The 19,967-nt window shown below is 40.1% G+C and overlaps 2 protein-coding genes across 2 annotated transcripts; both read right to left on the reverse strand.

The window, feature by feature from the left end:
• Window positions 1-1,016: 1,016 nt before the first annotated feature.
• ube2ia (ubiquitin-conjugating enzyme E2Ia) lies at window positions 1,017-9,050 on the reverse strand. Its single transcript, XM_080524439.1, has 7 exons — window positions 8,928-9,050; window positions 7,811-7,889; window positions 7,553-7,636; window positions 2,589-2,661; window positions 2,392-2,501; window positions 2,069-2,148; window positions 1,017-1,856 (listed from the first exon to the last, which is right to left on the reverse strand). Exons 2-7 carry the CDS (start codon window positions 7,874-7,876, stop codon window positions 1,796-1,798), a joined length of 474 nt encoding a protein of 157 aa, XP_080380565.1. The 5' UTR covers window positions 7,877-7,889; window positions 8,928-9,050; the 3' UTR covers window positions 1,017-1,795.
• A 1,023-nt stretch (window positions 9,051-10,073) lies between these two features.
• On the reverse strand, window positions 10,074-19,139 carry kctd5a (potassium channel tetramerization domain containing 5a; the record flags this gene model as incomplete). The annotated part of the gene is made up of 6 exons (XM_080522395.1): window positions 10,074-12,439; window positions 13,129-13,254; window positions 14,588-14,683; window positions 16,719-16,810; window positions 16,919-17,027; window positions 18,915-19,139. 6 exons carry the CDS (start codon window positions 19,137-19,139, stop codon window positions 12,410-12,412), a joined length of 678 nt encoding a protein of 225 aa, XP_080378521.1. The 3' UTR covers window positions 10,074-12,409.
• Window positions 19,140-19,967: the final 828 nt, after the last annotated feature.

The following is a 19,967-nucleotide window of genomic DNA, read 5'->3' on the forward strand; positions in this document are numbered from 1 at the left end:
CCCTTGAGTCCCTCTTTGAGAAGCATGATGTGCACTGTGCACACACTGTCGTCTCTAGAGTCTACTCTAGACCAATATACCCTCTTTCTAGGAAATAAACTTAAATGTGTATTTTACATACATATGTGAATATTAATGTTTAAATGAGACAAATGTGTCAATGTAGTTTTCATTCAACTGTAAAGGACAGGAGGGGTAGAGGTATTTAACTGAAAAAAGCAAATTACACTAATCTGCCTCGAAGTGTAGCATGACCATCATATTAAATAATTAAATCACTGGCAAGCTTTTAATTTCTACCCATGATCTAGTACATGCTCTTGTCAGTAACCTTCAGAGGTAATATCTCACGGTCCAGATTTGATCAGCTCAACCAATTATATATATACACATACAAAAAAAAAATTAATAGAAAAAAACAAATCTTGCTTCCATTTGCTTAAATATGAAATTGGATCATGAGGTTTTCTAGTACAGGCTCAATAGAAATATTTAGGAGGGCAGGCATGATACTCAATGTGAAATTTAGAAGAATTATATTGTGTTTTGGATGGCTGTAAAAAAAACACTCATGCTTTCCTAGACACATCAGGGCGATGTTCACCGGCATTGCTGGGCCATAAATAGCTCTCTTTTATGGTGCCAAAAGGATATGCCAAAAAGTGCATGTGTAAAAAAATAAATAAACCTCTTGATAATCTCAAATAAATTGACAAACATATAGCTGCAGTTGTTAAACACTGAAGAGAGCTAGAGTATATGAACATGCTGAATCAACTCTGGTGTTCACAGGCTTTGCTGGATCCACTCCAATCTTCCCAGGCTTTCCTCACAGTAGTTCCATTTTTTCCATGTTCTTACTGCATTCAAGTAAAACCTTATTCAGTTTCCTTACTGTATACCAACAGTAGGGCTACTGTACAGAACTGTATGCATGAACACAGACTTCTTATAAACATTTTTATTTACTCTAAACACTTGGAGCAAAACAACTTCAGAGTCTGATAGGCTTTGACTTTTCCCAAACCCGTTACCAGAAACATCAGCAGAATAATTCTAACATATTGAATACATTACAGTAGGAATACAAAGTAATAGAAGTGACTCTCCCACCTCATACAGTCTTTTCTGACTAGCGTGAACTCTTGCAAAAATAATGGGAAATCCATTGTGCTAACATACTCCATGTTATATCCAATGCTGCCAAATGAGATAGTGAAGGGTGCATCAGAACGGTGAGTGTTTTAAGGACAGAACAATGGCACATAACATTCACTTTTAAAAAGAAAAAAGAAAAGAAAAAGAAGAAAGAAAAATGTCCAGCAGAAAATAGGTGTGCAATGGAATGCACTTGGAGCAAAACAACTTAACAGAGTCTGATAGGCTTTGACTTTTCCCAAACCTGTTACCAGAAACATCAGCAGAATAATTCTAACATATTGAATACATTACAGTAGGAATACAAAGTAATAGAAGTGACTCTCCCACCTCATAGTCTTTTCTGACTAGCGTGAACTCTTGCAAAAATAATGGGAAATCCATTGTGCTAACATACTCCATGTTATATCCAATACTGCCAAATGAGATAGTGAAGGGTGCATCAGAACGGTGAGTGTTTTAAGGACAGAACAATGGCACATAACATTCACTTTTAAAAAGAAAAAAGAAAAGAAAAAGAAGAAAGAAAAATGTCCAGCAGAAAATAGGTGTGCAATGGACAGTTTTGGAAATAGACAAAAATGGGGCAGGGAGAAAAATCCGTAGCAAAACAATCTTCGATCATGAGTCTTGAAACTCATAGAGAAAACTTTTTGGCTTGTGCTCGAACCTTTTTTTCATAATCTACTCTGTTTTGGCTGAAAGAGAAGAGATTGATGAATGTTATGAGGAATAGGAAATGTTACGACACCATTTTCAACCGACAGCCTGACGACTGTACATCAACATGTGTCAACAAGCTCATGAGAATGCTTTGCCTACAGAAGTTTTTTCTTCTTTTTTAAACTGACATTTTACAAATACTCGACCGAATTCAATTGAACTGAGGCATACAGTATTAATTACTTACCAGTAAATTGTATATGCCTCTGCTTGTGCAGGATCCTGGATATTTGGTTCATTTAGGAGCTCTTGGATTCCTAACAAGATCTGTCAATAAAAGCAAAGCAGAATGGCAACTCTGCACTGTGTGTGTGTGTGTGTGTGTGTGTGTGTCTCTGTCTGAACAACCTGAACACATGCTGCCCTCTGCAGCCAAACACTTATCAGTGCAACCTCCAGTTTAATTAACACAAACAGCCCAAACATCAATCCAGCTCAAATCTTTGCATTGATTCTGTACAGTATATCACCATTTGTGGTCAGACACAAAAAAAGGATCAAGCTACTAACTTGTTTGATAGTGATGGCTGGCCTCCAGTCTTTGTCCTCCTCTAAAATCGATAGACACACAGTACCAGACGGATATACATTTGGATGGAACAAGGGGGGCTCAAATTTGCCTGCCAGAGAGAAATATGAGATGCTAGGATAATCAAGAATGTAATTAACACGTTATGTTTGCAGTTCATTACAAAAAGGTTACGTACACTTTGGAGGTGATGAGGGATAGTCATCCTTGAAGAGCATTCTCAATTTAAACACGCCCCCCTCCCATGGGGTCTAGAGAGAAATGCAAACAATTGATTAACACTTTACATTAAAATGAAACCTATTGTGCCCTTTTTCCACAAGTTAATGTAGGTCTCTGGGGCCCCCAAAACAAAATCATTGAGGTTTTTTGCTGAAAATACCACTCAGATTTTAATTCTAGCATGCCTCTAAACGCATCTATTTCAGTCCTTTTCTGGACGGATCGGGAAATCATCAGTGGTTCGCCATGTGGCAGCACAGCGGAAAAACAGTTCCCGGGGGAATAAAATGAAAAAACAAATATCCCAGTGTTCCCTACAAAACAAGGAATCCAAAACCATTTAAATGGTAACGATCTGAGTTTCCCTTGGAATGTACGGTGGGGGAAATGTTCAACACAGCGCACGATGAGACCCCAATCAGCGTAGGCGGGGGCAGCCAATCTGAATGGCTTGTTTCATCGCAGGTTTTTTTATATATGCAGCTGTCCGAACTGCTTTATTTCAGTTTCCGTGTTAGTAGGGTCATCAGAGACCCAAATGTTCAGCACAAGCACTGAAAGTGAGTTTTTAATAATATGGGACCCTTAAAAGGTTGACTCAGTGACACGGCTTCGTGGGGCAACTACTGAGAGATTTTTTCGTAAAGCAAGAAAGTTCACTCTGTAACCTTTATGTCACACTGCTATCATGCTGCACTGCCATGGTCGTGCACCAGTGGATTCGCTCGCGAGATGTCTTGCTTGGGTGAACTTCCAGTGGTAATTACGCCAGATCACTGAATATACCAATACAGTATTATTTTAGGGGTTTATAAAGCATATATTTTAAATTCATCATCATATGGCCTATTTGGTTTAATAATAAGAATCAGTCAAAATGTAAGTGTAACCCGTTTATTATAAAGTGTATGCACATCAGAATCACATACCGTACTTAAAATAACGTTAGGGATTATAAAACTATCAACCAATAATAAATGCTTTAGAACACAGAAAATGAATGTTACGGAAACTAAAGTTCCACACAACTTTGTCACTCCTTTGGTATGGGAATAATCTGTTCATTGTGAATCCATTTAGTGCACTGATGGGGCTTTCACACCGGCAAAGAACCGTGCCGGTTCGCGTTCGGGAACCTCCGAATGTTGGCGCTGTCTGGCGAACGACAGCGCCAACTTTCGGAGGTTTCCGAACGCGCACCGGCACGGTTCTTTGCCGGTGCGAAAGCCCTATGAGAGAGTATTACATCTGTAGGCTACTTTTCAGGGAAGTTTACCTGAAATCCATTTTCGATCCATAATGCATACTAGGGCTGTTACGATTATTCGACGTCATCGACGTCATCGATTACGTCAATACGTCGGTTGCCGTAAAATGCGTCGGTTAGTCGTAAAAAACAACATGGCTGCGACCAGTGCAAACACGGAGGCAGAGCTGGCCTACTCGAGCTGGCGGCTAAAAGACTTCGCCCACGATCGTCCAAAGTATGGGAGTACTTTACAAAAAAAGAAACCAATGGCAATGTGGTGGTCTGTAAACTGTGCAAAAATGAATTGGCCTATCACAGCAGTACGACTGCAATGAACGAGCACCTCAAGCGAAAGCATCCTGGAGCGCTTTGTGAAGACAGCCGCAAGCTAGCACCGTAAGTCAGCGTTGTATTTCTGTTCACTTTTCCGGCCGTGTATCAGTGAAAAATGGATAGCTACTAGCTGGGTAGCTACGGTAGCCTTACTAGCCTATTGTTATTGTGGTGCTCGCACCTACTGTACGTTATCTAGCTCGTAGCTCGCATGCTACGTTAGCATCAATTTAGCTAATCATAACATAGCAGCGAGAGTAACGTTAGCTATGTAGCTGGCTAGCTACGGTAGCCTTACTAGCCTATTGTTATTGTGGTGCTCGCACCTACTGTACGTTATCTAGCTCGTAGCTCGCATGCTACGTTAGCATCAATTTAGCTATTCATAACATAGCAGCGAGAGTAAAGTTAGCTAGCCATGTAGCTACTAGCTAGCTATGTGTTGTGGTGATGGACAGACTTCTAAATGGCCATGTTGGCTAAACATAGCAGTGAGGTGGACATTAAGGGGCCTACACATGATAAGAAATGTGTGCTTTTTTTATTTTCAGGAAGCAAAGCAGTGTGGAAAACTTTTTCCACAAAAAGAGCACAACTCCATGCACACCCCAGATGGCTGCTCAGCTTTCTAACAGCATCTTACAGATGATCGTCAAGGACATGAGACCTGTTGCTATTGTGGAGGGTCAAGGCTTTCGTGAGATGATCAACACATTTGAAGTTAACTTTTATATTTTATAATATTATATTTTATGTTGAGATTGTTATTGTTAAAGATTGTTACTGAGAGTATACGGTATTCCGGTTAGAATGTCACTTTTTTACAGAATTTACTGCATTCCTTGCACTTTTCCTTTTACTTGAAGTTAACTTTTATATTTTATAATATAATATTTTATGTTGGACTGTAAGAAAGAGAGGATCTTTTTTGTTGTGTGGAATATTGCCCTGCAGTGCAAGAATAATTGAATAAAATACTGAAATGTTGATAAGAGAAGTTTTTGACATTTATTTGGGGAAAATTAAGTGATACATTAATCGAACAGCAAAAAAATAATCGTTAGACTAACCGTTAAATTAGTCGTTAGAATAACCGACTAATCGACAAAATAATCGTTAGATTAATCGTTAGAAAAATAGTCGTTTGGGACAGCCCTAATGCATACCATCTAGAACTAACATCATTTCGTGTGCAGCTGCATCATGGCTATCGAAACATGAGGTCTGTGTTTGTCCTAAAAAACTCCACATTAAAATACTATGGGCCGGTTTCACAGACAAGGCTTAAGCCTAGTCCTAGACTAAAAAACATCTTCAATGGAGATTTTACATTGAAAGTGTGATTTAGTCCAGGACTAGGCTTAAGCCTTGTCTCTGAAACCGGCCCTAGGAGTTTTTGCACTCTGACCCTGCTCTACCAGTGATTGCCAGAGAGCAGCATACACTAGGTCAGGGGTGGCCAACCAGTCGGAGACTAAAGGGCTCTGCACACAGCGTGCGATTTCTGTTGCGCGTCAACATTCCATTTTGAAGTTTGAATGGAAGTCTATGAGAACATCGCATTTCAACACACACGGCCCCGATTTTAATCGCACAGCGAACATTCGATTCCATTCATTTTGAATGGGAAAAAGCACAAATTTGACAGTGCGACAAAACTCGCACGCCGTGTGCTTTGTCCCATTCAAAATGAATGGAATCGAATTTTCGCCGTGCGATTAAAATCGGGGCCGTGTGTGTTGAAATGCGATGTTCTCATAGACTTCCATTCAAACTTCAAAATGGAATGTTGACGCGCAACAGAAATCGCACGCTGTGTGCAGAGCCCTTAAGAGCCACAAAAAATTGTTGGGGTACCAGAAAGAGCCACATCATACATGCGGGCTCACAAAAGCGCTCATTCACACACACGCAATACATTTCCAATAGGCTATGAGACCAGTGGTGTCATTTCAGCAAATGGCAAGGTATGGCAAGGTCTGAGTGGGGGGGTTGAAGGGGGTGGACTCACCAAAATAGTCAATTTTTGGCGAGTTGTTTCTATACAATTTACTTGTGACATTAAGGTAATGAATAAAGGAGACAACTACAGTATGCAGGTAGTAGCCTACATCTTTCCTAGCAGGCAGACTGGTTCAATCTCCTTAGAAACAAACCATAACAGATTTAGCTATTCTCAACTCTACATTAACTGCACTGTTAAAACACTAGATTTAGTCCTCACCTGTGTCCCTGTCACCTGTGTCCCTGTACTTGTCTCTGCTGCCCTTTGACCAAAAGAGGTCTTTATGTCCATTTTCCTTTTTCCCCTGGCATATTTGTGTTACCAGCTCACCTAGTAAAAGTGAGACGATTGATGATAATATCAAAAACATGCTTGCACACACATATAACTTACTCACACACAAGTCAGTGTTACTGGCCTCAATGTGGTACAATTATTACTGAAATTATTGAGAATAGACATTGTTGACATACGTAAACTAGCTCTTGTAATCTGCAAACTCACTAAAATAACATTAGAACATGTTTGTACTGACAGAACATTAATATGTTACATTTGAACCAACAGTATGTAAATGGAATTTATACAGTTTGTTTAACACACCTGAATGAACGAGAATCGTGGACAAGGTATTTAACATAAAGTTACTCGTGGCTTGTTTATTGAGGAACCGATGTCCCGCTCCAGTGTTGCCAGATAGGCCTACTTTTGGTCACTCTGGACGGGTGGATTCGGCAGCTTTTAGACTGGTTGGGCTTGAAATCCCGTCTGGCAACCCTGTGCTCCACTACAGCGCCTGGCTAGTGGGGTGAGATGGAGCCGGGAGGTTTTGAGTTACCGTTGTGTGTAGTGGATAAAATCACCAAAATGACTAAACGTGTTTCAGATTTTAAAAAATGTTAAGCCAGGTATGGCGAGTGCCATGAATTGCCATACCAAAACGATGCCTACTGAGACACCGAGCGAACCACGCACTTTTAATGAATGGATTAAAGAGCCGCACAGAGACCGGCAAAGAGCCACATGCGGCTCGTGAGCCGCGGGTTGGCCACCCCTGCACTAGGTCTTGCGATGTTCAACAGAAGGACCTTGTGTGGGAGGGAGAGGAATCTTGTGACTTGTAGGAATCTAATCAAATGGGCAATTTTGAACATCAGGACTGATGAGGGCATTTGAGCGAGGTATCTTGACTGAGATCATCTTAAAACAGGATGTGTCAATGTGTCTGCTATTGACTAATGAAAACAAATGCACTGAATTACGGGGTAAAATTCCGCTTCACGGAAATGAAAGTTCTCACGCCTCAGCTCTCGCTACAAACAAACATCCTTACCAACTTCTTTCCTGGGATGGCACACTCCCAATTCATCAAGTTCATTGTTCCATCTGGGTTTTTTGTTGGCACAGCAACAAAGCCCTGGTAGTGGTGGAGGACAAATTTTTTCACAGATTTATCAAGTGACTTTAGGACAGCCCAGGAAAGGATGGATGAAATGGCTAGGTTGAAAACAAACTCCAATGAAAACAATCACTATTGACGTGAAAGTGAGAGAACATTGAGTTCCCCTCCAAAAAATCATTTAATACTCACAAATGGGTGGTCTTTTCTCCAGGCCTTTCTTTCCTGTGCAAGGCGGCTTAAGGCTATACCAGACATGACTTCTTGCTCCCTAAAACAAAATATTTTAAACTAGTATGAGAACTTTTTGGCAATTACATCATCAAGAGTAATTTCCTGCAAACTTATGTTGACTGATGACTTGTTAAACCAGGGTGTGCACCAGTTTTACTACGCTTCAACCAGGTGTGTACTCATGCACTTCTTGTGCTTTTACAGTAAATACATTGGACTGGTAACAGTATGGCTGGAGCGTTAGCACTGTATTCCTTACACCAATCAATTCCTTTTAAATCCACAAGGGGGAGTGCACACTACAGGCAAAGGGTGTAGAATTTAATTTGAGTGCTTTGAGTTAAAAAAAATAATAATATATATATATATATATCGATTAGAAATCGAATTTCTATACATTGATTAGAAAAAACGGTCTAAGCTCATTAGGCATGTATAAGTTGCCAATGGATGCTGGCCAGTCTAGAGCTGGCAGGAGCATCTGTGATCATGCCTACCAATCCTCTGGGCTTCCACTCAGACCCTAGCGTGCCAGATATCAATGTTCCCTAAGCACCAGTCACAAGTATATAGTTGACCACTAACCCGTGTGGTCGGCTACATAACTGACTACAGTATAGGCCACTAAGGCAGATGTCGTAGATTGACATCTTTTTCCGGGAGTATCCCCCGTACCTGAATACTAGCCTAGTCCTAGAGTTCACTTTACTCCTTTGCTTCTTGTCCTGGCCCAGGGACATTATCCGCACTGACTGTGTCTTTCCCAACCAGCATCACATTGTTGCATGTGCCCAATGCAATGGTTCCATATTCAGCACCTAGCTAGAAATGTTATGAGATTAGGTAACATCAGAACCATAAATAAAGTCAAGTTGTAATGTATGACTCCTGGTAACATTCATCGGCGAAAAATGACTAAAGGTTCAGGCGTCAGAATTGTCTAACTTTGTCAGGTTTGTTTAATCTGACTTGCTAGCTTAGCTTGCTGGCTATATCAAACAACCAAACAAACACGCGGAAACTCACACCGTCTCCCCACAAAGACTAATATCAATTGCAAATAATAAACACTTACCTCCGTTCTGGTTTAAATCTGTGTATTTCTAAAATAACTCGAGTTTTAATATCAAATTGACTCAAACGTGGGCCAAGTCTTGGCTAAACTAAACAAGTTTCCCTCCTGAAACACACAGAAATGTCAGCAGGCTAAATAGGACCCGCTGATTACTAGCTATTGCCTGAAACCAATAGGCACTAATTACTCGATTGGCTTGTTCTCAAGCTGTTACTAATTGAGAGCGTTTGCAATTAAATTAACAATGTAACACATGACATGGAATAAAAAAGGAAGCTAACATTATATACCATTTACCAAAACCATAAATAAATAAATAAATAAATAAATAAATGAATAAAATAAACATGGGATATTTCTGAAACCATTGTGTAATAATCTATAAGGGAAAATTCGGGATTCATTCGGAAAATAAAATATTCTGTGTCATTTGTGATAGAGATGACTTTACAGGCAATGCGTTTGACACCAATTCATTTAAAGAGATCGCGCATTCCAATTTAGGGACTACGTGTAAAAAGGTGGTTGGATGGGACTATAACACAATACATTTGGGCATTGATATCATCGTTATTATCTGAGTTCGATATGAAAATGAATTCAATAATGAATGAGAAGTATGAATGGTAAAATGCACAGTTCTTTCTTATTCACATATACCTGGCACATGCCAACGGTCCCTTTACGACACTCCCATTCAAGCAGAGCTTGCAATAATCGTTCTGGCAGCAGAGGGCGTACGTCAAGGACGGTACTAGTGAATGGGGTTGTTTACACATTATGACTAAATTAAACCACAAACATTAATGTAATGTTTTCACAATGTACTTATTACCACCCCTAGCTACACTGTACAGTATATTCTTTGATGAATATTCTTCCAAGTTGGGAGACAAGCATGTTGTGAAGCAGATGGAATTGTAATAACCATGGACAAGCGCTCCTCTCAATTCTATTCAAATGTGTATTCACTGTCTAATCATTGAGTAATTTAGTTGTGTAGTGTCTGAGTGGTATTTTCAGTGCTTTAACCCAACTCCTACATATTGCTGCTGATCTCTTCCTATACAGTGTGATCTCAATCAACACGAGAACGTGGACAATGCAAATGTTTAAACCATTACCATTTATTAAATTCATCAGGTCTATTCATCATATACATTTTCCCATAGTCAAAACTTGCTATTATTATAATATAGTATGTATGTACAGCATAAAAATACAGATATAAAACATTTTAGAGGATACCAATATGTAGGAACAGCAGTGATACAGTGAAGCAAATAACAATTCAGTCCGTTTCTGTTGATTCTTAAAATACATTTAGCAGATTAATGGAAAACTGGAACAACATTCCATTAGAAACCCACAGCAGCCTCATAGGAAAGAGCACATTTGTCTCTTAATAATTGGCAATCTAAAAAATAACTAACATAAACTTGAAAGCTCTCAGCGGGGTGAAGTGGTGTCCTGCAGAGCTGAGGACGAGGTAGAAGGCATCAGGCCATGCATGCAATGGCTGATACAACACCTGTGAATCTGCAGTCGAAGGACACCACTCAGATGCAACACTAGACACATGGCTCACGCTGTTCAGAGTTTCTTCACTACCACTGCAAGGTGAACACAAACAGCGAGCCCTCAGGTGTAAGGGCATCTGTGCTACACCAATTGCACATGCACAGTGGGGCCTCAGGGGAAAAAGAGGCACATATCACCACAAGACACCAACTCAGTGACCAGGAAATTAAACCGTCCCCTGAACATATTCAAAAACTCTGAACTGGTAGATACTGTACATGGCTGACAGTAACTATATGGGATATGTAAACATACAGATAAAATATACAGATGTTTAAACCAGCCTAATTAGAGGGTGGTGTCATGATGCCAGGGTAAATAAACATCAAGATCAAGATTATAAAATACTAGACATGTAAACTTTACCTTGATTAGGTAAACAAGACCTCTGCAGATTATAGCTTGTATTCCACTATTAAAAGCCCTTAGTGTGTGTGTGTGTGTGTGTGTGTGTAAAACATAACATGCACTGATATAACACATCTGAATATTCTTAGACTCCTTGCTCTACTTATATACAAAGCCTTATAGATACAAATGTAGACTACCAAAGTAATTTACTTATCCCTGACCACAGAAATTCTGATTTAAGTTGAAATTCAGACATGGATTTGGTCATTGAACAAAGGCAACATTTCGAAAAAATGTTTTCATGTATTGACAATATGTTAATGTGATCAATTAGATGCTAATCTTTCTGTGAGTTAATACCAAGGTTAAGAAAATTGATTATTATTTCCAATATATTAGCTCAGAGCTTTAATGTACCTTGCATGTCTGCAAAGTGCTACAGTCTGGAGCCACAGTTCAGTGTATATGGGCATGGTAAATAGCAATGTCGAAGCTCAAAATAGTCAAACCGCAGAATCTTACATTATGTGTATAATAACAATACACACAAAAAGATGCATGCACACTATAACCATTTTCTGAATCATGCAGGACAACACAGCTTCTCTTTTACACTTAAAATGGAAAGGTTTTCCTTGACTATGCTAGCCAATAACAGTCAGTGTCATAATAATTAATGATAGCATCAGTTGAAAAACAATCCCAAAAATAACAAAAAAAAACTACTTTTTGTGGAAAAACTAGAGGTAAAAAGAAAAAAGGTACAAAATCTGAACAAAGACATCTTTACCAAAAAATAAAAGGTCAACATCCACATATTAACACTTACAGTACATCTCAATGTGAACACATAAGCCTGACGAAAGGTTCTAAGTAGTGTTATATAATATAACATATTCCAGTTCCAAAGCCAAACAGGCAACCCATCCAATATGCCCTGTGATGGAAGACAAATGTTAGTCCTTTAAGGTTGTGCATTCCCAAACCAACCACATAACCCTCTATGACATAGAATAACCTTGTCAACAAAAAACTTTGACAATGTGCAGGTTGAAGGGATATATGGGAAGGAAATATAAATAAGCTCAGTTTAAAGATATGTAAAAACAAAAAGAACTGTAATATAATACACACATAACAATATGAATCTATGCAACTCCATATAATTACAGAATCTCAAATCTCAATTAGTCTTTAAATACATTTGTCATGTGGTTTAACCATTGAGGTTGGACTTTTCTTATGACAAGGACTGGCAAAATGCAAATGTATAGATGTTTGACCGCAGTTCCTACCAGACCATGTATTGCTAATGCATCTTCCAAAACAAAACACTATTGGAGACCCTGAGTAATGTATGGACCCGTTGTAAATGTAATGGCCCATTTTGCTCAAGTTATTCCAAATTGCATGCATATTTCCTGCCTGTTTGAGTGGTAAGGTCATTCTTTCTTCCTGTGCTCAAATCTAAGGTCCCTCAGAATGTGATGAGGTTTTGTGTGTTTGTATCTGAACATCATGGCAAGACAAAATACTAAGGTATGCACTCTTCACATTCGAGAGCCTTGTTCCTGAAGAATCTGCAAAAGAAAATGAAGAGCCAGATGAGATTTCTTACATCTAACATACACATATTTGACACAATGTCTGCTTTGCACAAATTTATGCACAGAGGGGTTTACTACATCAAACAGGCAAAAAGACACTTATTTTCCTTCAGAGCAGGGACTACAGATGTAGATGTTTCCATAGACTGTAGAATCTGGTTACAGGAGGAGGCCATTAAATATTTAAGCAGTTTCAATGATTATCAGAGCATTGCTCTAGATAATAATTAGTGGGATGCTCTAGTTTTGATAATGACTTGACAGGCAAGAGGGGCTACAGGGGTCTAAGCAAAGTCTCACCCATATGACCTTACATTGAAAGGTAGATATATTCAGTGGCATATCACACTTAAAAATCCTTGAGCTTGTTCTCTGCTGGTCATGCAGCATGCAAAGAGAGGACAATGCAGTAATTTTCCAAGCTACGTGACAGTACAGCAGCTTTGTCCTACTATATAGGTCCAATCAAGTAGTGACAGGCATACGCATACACATCACAACGTTCACACAGCAAGCACAAAAAACCCACATAACACACAACACATGCTCTCAACTAGGAGTAAATCACAAATGGTTGGGAAATAGTCAGTACACTACGTTGATGAAGGTTAATTGAATAAACGCTCCCAAATACTTGTAGTAGCAGAGCAGTGATAACTCACCTTGGCCTTTTCACTTGGCTCGCTACTTGTGCCATATGATTGGTTATGCAGCTCTTTCGAGACAACACACAGGAACTCTGCCTGGTCTTCGTTTCCATAGTTATATGAGGAGCCAATACTGACCAACTGAGAGGAGAGAAGGGGGGAGAAAAGAGGAAGACCAATCAGTAATGATTTTGAGCACACAATCAGGACCATGCACACATGAGAAGATTATCTCTCCTAAAGTTTGCATAACAAAAACATTAAACAACATACAGAAGACCTTATGGTATGAGCCATGAGGGTGATTGAGAAGTCAAGGTAAAAAAATGAAACAAGACTACTTATCTAAAAAGCATGAGAACTTTGAGCTGTTAGGTTCATGAATGATATAGTAATCATTGCATTGTGAAGCCCAGAATGAAAAGCTGCCATTTAAAGTCATAGTCAATACGTATGTAAAATAGAAATAGATAATAGAAATATACCGAAAGTAGGTACCTATGTCCGTATTTTCATAAAGCAACCGGGAGCAGAATGCCTAACATTCTGTCACCTTGCTGGTTCCCAAAAAAGGAAGCATGAGATTAGCAGTAGCAGCATCCCACTCAGAGTTATCTCTCAGGGGAAGACCCGAACACCATGCAGACTCGGGAGTGGGGGCTAGCCTACTAACAGAGTTACACCCAGAACATGGTGATCTAACTACCAAAACAGCAACATCCCCTTTCTCTGGTGCTCCATTAAACATCACATACAATCAAACTATTGCGACCTGGCCTCTGGCAGAAGCCATAAAAGTTTCCATTTGCTCTAGAAATAGCTTTTGTCAGTCTCTTCTCACATGGTTAGACACATTTTAGACTTTCACAAAGGAAACTGCTCGGTAGACAAAGAAAGTAGCCTATGTTGAATGACTGTATTTTCATCACTCCAATGTTTCTTTATGTTAGTGTAATGCAGAATTTCTATGAAAGGTGAAGTAAAAAATCTCAGCAATATTAGGGGGTACAGGGTGAACTCAACATCAAAATTGGACTTGCTCACAGAATATGTTGCAAGACATTAGAGAATGAGATAACACACCTTTGATTTAGGGGTAGTGGTGATTTAGGGGTAGTGGTCTAGTGGATAGTGAACTGGACTGGTGATCGGAAGGTTGTGAGTTCATATCCCATCTGAAACACCACCACTAGTGTGCCCTTGAGTAAGGCACTTAGCTAAATGGCAAGTTCATTTACTCAATATTCAACATAGAGTTAAGGTGAAGTAAAAAATCTCAGCAATATTTCAAAAGATTGAGTTGAAATTCTAGCATATTTTAGAAATTGATGTCTTATCTTATTGACCACTAATACAGAAATGTTGACATTGCATGTGTTGAGGGACATGATGGACCAATTAGGCCTGGACCAATTAGGCCAGAAATAGTAGTTATTGTATTCAACCAGGTATCAACCTCTGGTTGTCTAATTACCTGCTCAAACTTCCAGCCATCTGACATGGTGGAGACCATTTGTGTTAGCTCCTCTTCTTGGCACTGCAAGACTCTGTAGACATGCTTGACAGGGAGCTGTGGAGAAAGGAATCAACCATGTAAACTGAACCTAGAATACAAAACCTGCCGAAACTACATAAATAACCCTGCCTCTGTTGAAAGAATATCAACCCTTTATAACACACATATAACACACACAGACCAGGGTTTCCGTTAACCGGTAATTACCGGTCTTTGTCCGGTAAAATTTGTTGAAGTCCGACAAATTTAAAACTCGTCGGTCATATTGTCCGGTGAAAATAATTCCCTCTAAGCACAATTTGAATACAATTCGCTAAAGTTCACATTCTGATTCCTTCTATTTTAAAAAAGACGAATATATAGGCTATGTATTTCTTTTATTATTATATGATTTGACGCCGGCATGATGATGACTCCTAATGTGTAGGCTAGCGGCTGCCTATGCGAAACAGCGGCGGCAGGGTTGCCAGATGGGATTGACAATACAGCCTAACCAGTCTATTACCGCTAAACCCAGTAGCCCATTCGGCAACCCTGCGCAGCGGGCCACTGCGCAAACGATATAATACGCAAACGTTGCAGCTCAAAGTGCACCATAGCGAGCGATTAAATTAATGTAAACATGGCAAAACAAAGTAAGCTTAGCAATTACTTCATGAAACCAAGCAACAATGAGTCTGAGGAGAAGTCTGGCTCTGAAGAGATGGAGGCGGCTGACGCCGTCGCACCGGTTGCGCGAACAATTGCAGGCCCTCCGCCGGGAGTTCCTCCGGGACAACGCGTGCGTGTCCGACGCCCGGCTGGAGGAGCTGCTGGCCCGGGCGCTGGAGGTAGGTAACCAGTAACTACGGCGTGTCCGTGCTGGGGAACTCCAGCGAACCCAACTGGGATTTCATCTCCTCCCTGTTTTTCACCAGCACCGTGCTGACCACCACGGGTGAGTGCGTGTGTGTGTGTGTGTGTGTGTGTGTGTGTGTGTGTGAGAGACAGCGAGTGAGAGAGAGAGAAAAAACCTAATTAAAATGTCATCGTATCCCAACCTGCCTGTCAATTGTTTATCAATAAACAGTTATGTTCTCCTCAGTCATACTCCCGAGTCCGATTAAGTATGATTTGACAGGCAGCTAAACTAAATGCCTTCCCAACCAGCGAGACCTGGTTATAGAAATGACGTTGTTTTATTGATTAAAAAAGGGTAAAACTGGAAAGAGAAAATAGAAAACTCACATTAATCCCAAACAATTTAACAAACTTCAGTTAACGTAATGTGGAGTCCGTTCATTGATCGATGCAGTCTGTTCAGTTCCCAGTGTGGCGCGCGTTCAGCGCTGGACATATATGCATAGCGCGCATGCAAATCATGTTATATTATTATATATTATATAGCTCGCATCTAATCGTATCGGATGAGAAATAGACATTAAATGGCATATATAGGCCGCTACACAACAGTAATCACCGCGACAAACAGCTATATTATATTTTAATATGATGACCGGAATATCTGACGTTTGTCCGGTAAATCGAAATCTTCCCGGACACGTTGTCCGGCGGCAATTTTTTCTAACGGAAACCCTGACACAGACACAAAGGGATGCAAGTACGACTCTTTATATTTGTATAGTTTACTATATTTTACACATTTCTTTCTCTAAAGAAACCCTTAGTCAGTCCTTCTCAAACTGTTGTTTGAGAGACATTCACAGATGAAAAAGCAGCAGGGCAGCAAGTGCTCCGATACATCCATACACACACACACCAAGTGTAGAGCATAGAGTCCTAGAGGCTAATCTGTGCCAATTTCTGACCTCATCTCCCTGGCAAGGATAAGGCTACTCTGGACTAATGTATTCAACATGACCTGGAAATCCCACCATCTTAAGTGGAGCCAATGCCCAAAGTCATCACAGGATTAGCCTTGTAATCAGAGAGGATCCTTGAAGGATTGCTGGTCAAGGATGTGCCTCCAGTAATCATGAGGTCAGTAGAACTCTATTGTCAGGGTTGACAACCTATCTTAGGCAAACTTTTTGAGTTAAATCTCAGGGTCGAAAAACAAATCCATAAATGTTAAACCAAACCTACTTACCTGAGCTGTTTTGCAATCCTTCTCTCTGACTTTGTCTTTGACAAGCTTGATCAAGGAGGTGATATTGTAGAATTCAGCCTCCTCGAGCACACCTTAAAAAAGTGTTGGAACAAAATAGAAACAGCAACAAATATGAATGGTGAAACTCTTATGACATGTCTAAACATATCCAAGAATACCCCTCAACATTCTAATCATACCTTCCTCTGCCAGGCCTTTATTGAGCACCAGTTTCCCATGCCTCAGGTAGTTGAGCACTGGACCAAAGTATGTTGGGTCTCTGTCTATCAAATAGGCACCTGTTTCATCCTGTATGTCAACACAAAAAAGAGAAATTCATTATAGAGGTCATTATGGATCTCATCCCAACATATCAACAGGGTTCATGCATGACGGGCTACATCAAGAAAAGAAAGAGACAGACGAATTGATGATGATAATAAGCAGCACAACATTCAGGGGTAAAGATGGCATAAAGATGGCATATTTTTACAGGCAAGGAAGGGCAACAGAGCCAGATGGGAATGGCTGCCCTGCCCAGATAATGATGCGATAAACACTGAGCTAGCCCGTGGATTGAATAGTTGAAGATATAGAGGGAACAGGAAGTGTCCAGAGCTTGGAGGAGCAAGAGATGAGCGGTTACACATTGCTCAAAACCCCCTAAGGGCCAACGTGGGGCGACTGACATTTAGCAGGTCTCATTATCCCCTCAGAATCCCCACGGCGGCCTAGCTCCAATGCTCACAAGGCCATCATTAGCAACAATCCATACACAGACTCAGCTCATCATGCCCTGTACACATTACACTGGACACATGCCATTCCCAGTCCTATAGAGCCTCAGTCACATCTAGAATGGTCTAATCTTATTCAACACTAAAGAATTGACTTATGGGTTGCATATAAAGGCTTAGTTGATTAACGTACTAGAATACGTAGCCTAAGTATTCTCTACTGGGATTCTGTGAAGGGTCCAAAGGCTCTGTATGAGCCAACGTGATTTGTAAGCTATTTTGCCACATTTAAATGCTTTCTGTTAAATGATGCATGACCTTTAAGAATCAAATCTAAATCAAATGTGAAAATATGTGATAGGGGTTGGTGCGCAGGGGATATTAATTTGCAGGGGATATTAATTTGCAGGCTATCTTAAGAACAAGTCCAATTTGATAACCAAAAGAGTGAACCTCTTTCCATTACAGCTCTGCGTCAGGAACATTGCACTTGCTTTCTATCAACATCATTATTTGAGGGGCATAGAGCTCTGATGCAGCATCCCAATTCTATAACGTTTTCCAAATCCACGTTTTAAGTGCATTTTACATTACGTCACAGCACTCCTTTTCTCTGAATTGTGGACCTAGGCACTCCCCAAATGGTTTCAAAAGGAATGTGTAATGGTGTAAAAGATGTGGTGAAAACTCCCTAAAGCCTGCTATGGTATACGTTTACATTAATGTGGGGGGAGTGTACACTTCAAGGACATTGATAACTTGGCTGCAGCAAGAAAAGCAAATCAATAATACCTTTCAGTCAACTTTGCCTGACTGAATTGTCTACTTTGTAAATTTCAAGAAACATTGCTTTGCTGTCACATCAACACCTAGGGTCACTGAATGAATGAATGAATGGTCTTTATTGTCATTAATATAGTACAGGTACCATACAACGAAATTTGGGAGGGGGGGCTCCCCTGGTGCTAGGAAATAAAAAAGAATACTAAAAACAAAAAGGGAAAAGAGCTGGTTTACATAAATAAAGGCTATATCCACTATACTATACAATACAAATAAAACACTGTGCTGTACTCTATGCTATGCTATAAATATCCTAACATTCCTAACACTGGTAAAGTAAGGTGGTCTTTCTAAGGGGGTATGGCTCATTTGTTGAGCGAGAACGTGCCATGGGACATCTAGAGGCTCAAATGAAACATTAATTAGCCGATACATATCAGCCTCCAAGAGCGGTGATTTCCAGAGGCAAATGTCTTCGTAGCTTGAGTTGAACAACATGGAACTGATAGCGACCTTTCTAGCGCTCGCAAGTTCTCCAGTTAGTTAGTGAGCTGTTAAGGTTTCTTTGCAATCGCCACCCTTGCTTTCCAATATATAAATAATGTAGAGAGCTATAACAACACTATAGCTTTACCTAAACTAGAAAGCTAACGGTTAGCTGGCTAATAACGGTTACCTTGTCAGAGTCCAGGTCTGGGTCGGCCTGGCACAACCGGTAGAGGAACGACTTGGGGTCTCGGCACAGCGTCTGCCGCGTAGTGAGGAAGTATGTTCCACCGACATTCAGACGGACCCATTTGGACGCCCCGGTCCCAGGGGACGGCTGCGTTCTCTCTCCTGGAGACGGGGCGAGACACCTTCGGCTGTCTGAGCCGCTGAAGTCAGGGCTCTTCTCCGCCATCCCAGCTCCAGTCGCACTCCTACTTCTTGCTCTGATAACAGGCTAGCTAACCAGCTACGGTTGCAGGAACTGATCTGCTGTTGGCAGGAAGTGTTTTTCAAGCTTGAAAGTAGTGGGGTTCCAGCCAGTGGTTCCAGCTCGCCTATAATTGATCCAGTTCCAGATGTGAGAACTGGGATGTTGCGCAGTGGGACTGCGATACAGGAGACCTGGAACGCAACCAGTTACTCCGCCCTTCTTCCAACTTTCTTCGGACTATTTTTTTTTCTAGTTCTATTATTTTGTCAACGATAAGAAATACATTCTAACTTTAATACTTCCGGTTACATTTTTGCGACCGAAAATAAAAGTGCGAGGTAATATTTTATCTTATTTTTGCTAAAAGACAATAGTATCAAACCAAAACGATCTACAATTTCGAAAGTATTATTTATTAGCATATGGTGCATTTATGTCATTTTACTCATACCTATATTTTGTATAAATTGACTGTATACAAATGTTTCTTGAACATTGCAACTCATCTTTAGTACCAATCTAGTCGGCAACACTTCTCGAATATGGTTCAAGTGAGTTTCAATCACGAGTTGTAAAAAAAACCATCATCAACATTATTTTAAAATGCGTAATCAAGTTCAACGCTTTTATTTTGAAGATATCCTTATTTACATATACCGAAACACCACTGTGTATAATTTTGTATTATATATTTGTATATAATAAGTCAATAAAATTCTATATATTTGTATATATTATAATTATATTTCTTTCTTGACCAATCAGGATTTGAGGGGAGGAGTATGTTGCTATAGTAATCTCAAACATGAT

The sequence above is a fragment of the Nansenia antarctica genome (genome assembly GCF_963989245.1).
Source record: "Nansenia antarctica genome assembly, chromosome: 2".
NCBI classification, from domain to species: Eukaryota; Metazoa; Chordata; class Actinopteri; order Argentiniformes; family Microstomatidae; genus Nansenia; species Nansenia antarctica.